Source organism: Austrofundulus limnaeus, unplaced genomic scaffold (assembly GCF_001266775.1).
Source record: "Austrofundulus limnaeus strain Quisiro unplaced genomic scaffold, Austrofundulus_limnaeus-1.0 Scaffold12, whole genome shotgun sequence".
Lineage (NCBI taxonomy): Eukaryota > Metazoa > Chordata > Actinopteri > Cyprinodontiformes > Rivulidae > Austrofundulus > Austrofundulus limnaeus.
The window spans coordinates 813,732-820,458 of NW_013952414.1; the positions used below are offsets into that span (position 1 = coordinate 813,732).

Genomic DNA, 6,727 nt, shown 5'->3' on the forward strand with positions numbered 1-6,727 from the left:
TATATATATAGTTAACAAAGAGTCTAAAGATAAAAACCATGACTACCTCCCTTGTCGTGTATTTTGTGTTAACATAACACTGATTTGTTCAGCACATAAAGTGGTTGTCTGAACAAATCAAAGTTATTTATCTGGACAAAAAAATAATCTAAAGCCTCTGAAAGGGTCTAAAAACTGGCCTTTTCATTAACAAAATCACAAAAAAGACTTTCAAACTTAGTTTTACACCATAAAATTACTACAAAATAGGGTTTATTTGAGCACGTTGTTAAATTCGAGCAATGGTAAAGGCAAACAGCACAACATACGTTTGACTGGACAGAAGGCACAGAAGCAGCTATGTGATAATATAGTGAGAATGCTCTAAGGCATGATTATAGACTGAGCCAGCCAAAAGGGTTTGTTAGTTTGTCATATAGGCAATAAAGAGCACCATTATATGTATGTCTTTATATGTACATCTTTAAGGCATGGACAACTTTAGGTGGAGCTGCCTTCTGTTGACTACAAAGTATTCCCTAGTGCAGTGGTCCCCAAACTACGGCCCGCGGGCCGGATCCGGCCCGCCTCCCCATTTGGTCCGGCCCCCAGAACAATACCAGAGAGCATTTAGTTTTTTTTTCATATATGTGTATTTATATTTGATTATAAAGTTGGAATTTTGCAATAAAATGTTCCTTAGTTATGAACTAGTTTCATTATTAACTATTATTAGTTAGTAACTATTTCATACATACACACATATAACGTGATATTCTGTTCCACTCTTCTGCGGTATGTGCCCCTATCTGGCAACCCCCAGAAAAAAATCCTAAACCCGCCCCTCTCAAAGAGAGAACGGAATAATGGCGAAAAGATTAGGTAAGAGAAAAACTGATTCAGAATGCAGGACATTTAAGCTGCAGTGGACAAACGATTATTTTTTGTTCATCTGTAAAGAGGAGGTGGCGGTATTCAAAGAATAAAATCTGTGGCGACACTATGAATCCTGTCACAAAGACAAGCATGATAGCTTGCAAGACCAAATGCGAGCAAACAAACTCTCAAAGCTAAAAGATGGACTGTTAGCTCAGCAGAATACATMCTGTGAAGAACCCAGAGAGGGTTATTTGATTGTGCTTTCTGGAAAACAATAAATCTTTACATTTAGGCACTCCTGCAATAGWCACACTTTTTCTGTTACAAACTGACTCCAGCCCCCCACCAGAGAAGGGAAAAGTTATGTGGCCCTTACAGGGAAAAGTTTGGGGACCCCTGCCCTAGTGACACATCAGTGATACTAAAATACGTATAAAAACACCTTTATCTTGGGAAAGTGGAATTGTCCACTAGACACAGGATGATTATGTCCATTAGGTATTCTGTTAACCTCACATAAAAACAAAAATAAAACACAATAAATTACCCTAAAAGGGCTTAAAGCAAACTTTAATTATAGGTCTTGATGGTTAGCTGACTAAAGTCACGTACAAATATGTGCAGAAGCTCAACATCACAGCATAAAACCGACATGTTAAATCCAAAATGTTGCTCAAAGAGTCTGAAAAAAAGTGAAAGGCTTCTTTCAGGTGGCTGGACAGTGGGGGTCTACGAAGCTCAATTTTTGTAACTTTCCAAGACTGACAAACCAACAGCCACGTCCACTGTTCAGAGTCTGGCCAGGTGCACAGTGGTGAGAAATGACCAGAGTTCTGCATTCCTACTCCCTCCACCGGCACTTTTCACTGCTGAATCCTGGTTTGTGTTTGACCAGCAAACAGTGGAAGGGTGCCCTCAGAGAAAAGCTGAAGGAGAGAATCAGAGTAAAAAGTAGATGGAGCTATTCAAACATTATTTCTGGCTTATTTATGTATTTGCTATAACAGGTAACCTTTTTGATTATAACAAAGAACAAGACCATGAGCTTATGCTTTTTACCGTAAATAGAAAAAAATACTTGTTTTGTTGATTTTTTTTATAACATTCAGACTTTTCCCTTGCTGGAATACCAAATCTTTCCTAAAAAATATTTGAATATGTTTTTTTTTTCTATCTGAGTGTGAACCTTTAGAAAACAAGCATGACACACGTTCATGTATGTGATCAAAGCATCTCCGTTTGCCTGGCTTTTGTGCGCCAGGCAAACAGAGATTTTAACGACTCCCCTGGGGAGAAGGGAGTGAGAATGTGAATTTACAAAACAACGCGTCTCATCTAGTTTAAAGCTCGGAGCGCCACGATCTCCAGATCTGAATTAGGAAGCTTTCCAAATGGGGAGCAAAACATTTTCAACTACAAAATGGAAGTCTAGTTGTTTTCATTGAAAACAATTGGACATTAAAAAAAACAAAAGGACAAAGGCAATTTTGTAACATTACTCAGGTGTTCTGGAACTGTGGATTTTGAAGTATTGCTTATAGACTGTATCTAACTACAAGAAAATAGGGCAAACTGAAAAGCAAATATATAATAAAACACATGGGTGTAACCGCCATTGGTACAGGGTGGGACATGTCCCCCCCCACTTCCCACATCTGTGCCCTCTGTCCCCATCAATTATTTCAACCGAAACAGAAAAAAACAAGACCCTTAAGAGATGTGTGCCCCCCCCCCCAACCCCCCCACACACACACACCTTTAGGATGGTGATCACGCCCTTGACAAAACACCCTAAATACTTCAGCAGCAGCCTGCGGGGAGCCCAAGTGATTTTACAGCCCCCAGCACAGACTCTGTTGTTTCACAAAACTCTTGTTGTTAATTCTACATCTGTACATGTCACATGGAGAAAGTCAAATAAAACGTTAAGACATTCTTATGCATTAGGCAGTCATCATTTTGGCATTAAAACATTATTAGAAGAATGCTGTTAGAAAATGAGAAGTTAGAAAATAGTCAGAAAGTCGAATAATTTTAGGTTTATAAAAAACAAATCTTGCAGTAATTTGCAATCAAACTTTTCTTTTCGAATATTTGCAAGATGTCTGACAGTATAATATAAAATAGTGGGTTTTCAGTCAAGACAATATAAAGCACACCTATGCCTTGACTTGTGCAGCTGAGCAGCAGTGGATGTGGTTTGTTCAATTCACCCTTTAATTATAACCTGTTTACAAGCACCTCTGTTTCTCCCTGTTTGTTCTCAAATTAAATAGTTGTTTTTTGCGCACTCTGTACAGTCAGTCATCGTCGCCATCAACTGCCTTTTTTTATTGTTAAACTATTAAAGACTCGTCCCCAATTAGTTTCTTCTTTACACCCTGTTATATGTAAAAGCTCAAACAGCATTTAAAACAAGTATAAAATGTGAGAAACCGCAGAATCGTGTAATTTCGCTCTCCGACATATGTTGTGCCAGACATGTTGTGATTCCCACACATGGAGCCGCAGGCAACCTGCGCGCCTCAAACACTGACATCATGTAAAAACATACATACACACAAGCCTTCATTTGGATAAACAGCTCTGTAAAAAGGCAATAACTTGTTCAATTGCTTTAAAAGTTACAGGATGGCGCGACAGCAACAGAAAAATAAATAAATAAAAAAAGTTGGATGACTTCTTACCTTCAGGATTAGCCACAGGGGTTTGAGGGGCAGTGGATAGAACAGAACTTGCCAACTTGATCCAGCAGCAAAACACTAAACTCAGTCTGAGGTACTCCATCATTGTTTCCCTGCGTGTTGGTCAGAGTGACCAGAGCTGCAGTTCCAACAGAGACGGCGGTGGTCAAAAGAGCCAGCCCCTGGAGGGTCTCTGCTGTAGGCTCTCGCGATAATAAAACAATTAGGAGGGGTGAAGGGGAAAAAAAAAAAAGGCAGAATAGAGCGTTTTTCTGGAAAAACAGACTCGGAGCCACAGGAGGCAAGCGTTTCAGCAGCTCAGAATGGGGCTATAAGTACTGGAGTTCAGAGAAATTAGAGCGCAACAGGCGTGGTTCCTTAATTGCGGCAGTGGCCACTTGAGATTGCTGAAGTCAGTGAGGAGAGGGGGAGGGAGGACGTCGGTCCTGACACAGGGACGTCCTGCGTGAAAGTGCGACTAAACACATCTGTATTTGTAGCTCTCGCCCCCTGACTGGTAAATCTGCCTCATCTGGTCCCCTCCCCCTCGGTCTGACCAACATCATTTGACTCCAGCAGCACACTGCAGCCTGCTCATTAATGAAACCCATGGAAAAACTCACCAGCAAAGTTGAATGGAAACACCACAAGTCCCTTTTCAAATTTTTTTATAATTTTTTTTATTGAATATTGTTTTCAATTTAAATACAGGCTTCCAAACTTTTTTCTTCTTCTTTTCTGTCGAATGAGGTTCAAGATTTAGGTTAAGTATTTTGTATTATTAATTTCTCCAACATCCCTTGATCATCATTTTGGTAAAGGTAAAGGAGCTTTATTGGTCATCAGTGTATGTTTCCACACAATGACGAAATTTGTGCTCTGCATTTGACCCATCCACACCCAAGTGGAGCGGCGCCCGGGGAGCAGTTAGGGTTAGGTGCCTTGCTCAAGGACACTATGACATGTGGGCATGGCGGGAAGTCGAACCTAAAACTTTCGGGTCCCAAGCCGGCTGTTCTAACATTACACCACAGCTGCCCCATTTTGGAACTATTTGCCAGAGTTTGCCTGAGAGGAGAAAGCTACTGAGGTGTGAGGAGTCTTTAAAGTTTTTTTTATTGTTTTGGTCTTGCAGTGTTTGACAAATGCATCCTGTAGTGAGGGCAGGCCTGAGGTGAGCCAGCGTTTGGGTTGCTTTGATAAATGTTTGCAGGGCTTTTTTTGTATGGACTTTAAAACCTCTGAATTATTAAGTGACACTTCTGGACAAGTTTTCAACGAAGTGAAAAAGGTTTAAAAACTGCTGTATATGTTCCCTGTAGATTTAGAGACTAAAGCATCTGTATGTGGACCAGGTTTGTGTGGGTGCTTGAAATCCTTGAAAAATGCTTGAATATTTGCTTGAAAGTGTTTTCAGTGTTTGGAAAGTGCTTGACATTCTAACTGCTCAGGAATACTGGTGTTTGTGTCATGGTCTGTGTTTATTTTCTTTAACTTTCTAGTGTTTTCAGTGTTCCCCTGTGTTGCTCTGCCCCACAGCCCCGCCCACGCACACCTGATCCCTTTTGTGTCTCCTCAGGTGTTTCCGATTGTCTCTTAATTTGTTTGCCTTATATTTGGTGTCCTGTGTCTGTGTCCGTTCATTGTACTGTCTTGCAGTCAGTGTGGTTGTTCGCCTTGGTCCTTATGAGTGCTCATTGTGAAGATAGAGTTTTTTTGTAGCTGCTTTGCCAGCCTTCTTTAGTTAAAATAAACCTTTTTTTGCATTTTGGGTTTTGCCTGTGCCCGGGTCATTCTGCTTACAAACTCACAGTTTGACTGTTTGAAGGATAATCAAGCCAGGGTTTTATGTCATCTACTGGATTTTAAAATGTACAACAACAAAACTTTTTTTATTGAAAATGCTATAGGAAATAGTTTGATGCAAAAAGTAGCAGTGGTTTGGCAATGCTCATGTGTGCTGTGCCTCGGATGTCTTTTGGGTTCCTTTTGTCCATTTCTGCTAGCTGGCAGAATTTTATTCAGTTGCAGTTAGATTGTTAGGCTCCCTTCACATAAATGCAGCATGTACTGTGGTTTTAAATTTCAGTGGAGAAAGATGCACTAAGACAAACTGCACTAAATTTTGAAGCTGGAAAGCTTGAAAATGCTTGAGAAGTGCTGGAATTTTACTGTGGGAAATATGCACAAACCTTGAAGATACTCCTGAACGTGGACACAAATAGACCTTGCTTACCCTCTCCACAGCGGTATAATCGATGGGGTTGTGATAGACCCCACTGTCGGCACCTTTCTCTGATCAAAATGCAATCTTGTTTCTCACTAAACTGCAACTGTTGAATGCTGGTTAACAACTTAAACTTTCAATGAAATTTGCAAATTATTATTTGCAGTCACCTCGAATTGTGAGCTCACTTGGATGACCAATCGTTGAAAGTATGTATGACAGTTGGCAAAACTATATTCTGCAAGTTTAATATGGATTGATTCCTTGCCTTTAAACAAATATAAACTATCAAAAACAAACTTTTGATTTTTATTGCTTATCTGTCTGATTCACCCAGAATTATTTAACTACAATTCAAAGACTAAAGAAACAACAGATTGGATGTATAAGCATAATACTAAATATATTTTGGGGTTTTTTTGTTTTGTTTTGTTTTCTCTTGAAAGATGGCTTAAATGATTAATGCGAGTTTACGTTCACAATTGTTGCCCTACACTTGGAATTGAGCAAAAAAAAAAAAAACAGTGGTTCATTGCAATTGGAAGAAGGTGTTTCCAGTTCTGTGGTCACTGGTCTTCCGTTCAGCATCTCATTGTGCTCCGTTGGTTTCCCTCTCTGGTATACACATCACATTTCTGGTATAAGCCTAAAGTCCCATGATTCCTCAGAGGAAACGGACATGTAAAAAAAATTCAGGCACTGAATGTGGCTTCCATTTACCATCAGATTACATATGTGTCTTGGCTAAACTTGAAACCAAATGCACTGTCTCATTTATGTCTCATCTTCGCATATTAAAAGGAACAGACTCCCACCAACCCCTCCTTCCATCTTTCCTTAAAAGCCTCCCTTTATGTCAGGGTAGCCATGGCAACTGCCAGCATATTACCCATAATGACATCACCAGGTTCGCTGTTTTGAATGTAGATTTAGGGGGTAGAAAAACTTTTCTCTTGTC

At 39.9% G+C, this 6,727-nt stretch overlaps 1 protein-coding gene across 2 annotated transcripts in view; it reads right to left on the reverse strand.

The window, feature by feature from the left end:
- plod2 (procollagen-lysine, 2-oxoglutarate 5-dioxygenase 2) overlaps positions 1-4,016 on the reverse strand; it is a 35,500-nt gene extending 31,484 nt beyond the window's left edge. For both annotated transcript variants that reach the window (XM_014002150.1, XM_014002149.1), the window contains exon 1: positions 3,546-4,016. In XM_014002150.1, the coding sequence (XP_013857604.1) occupies positions 3,546-3,648 (103 nt within the window). In that variant the 5' untranslated portion in view covers positions 3,649-4,016. The remainder of the gene's footprint in view (positions 1-3,545) is intronic.
- Positions 4,017-6,727: the final 2,711 nt, after the last annotated feature.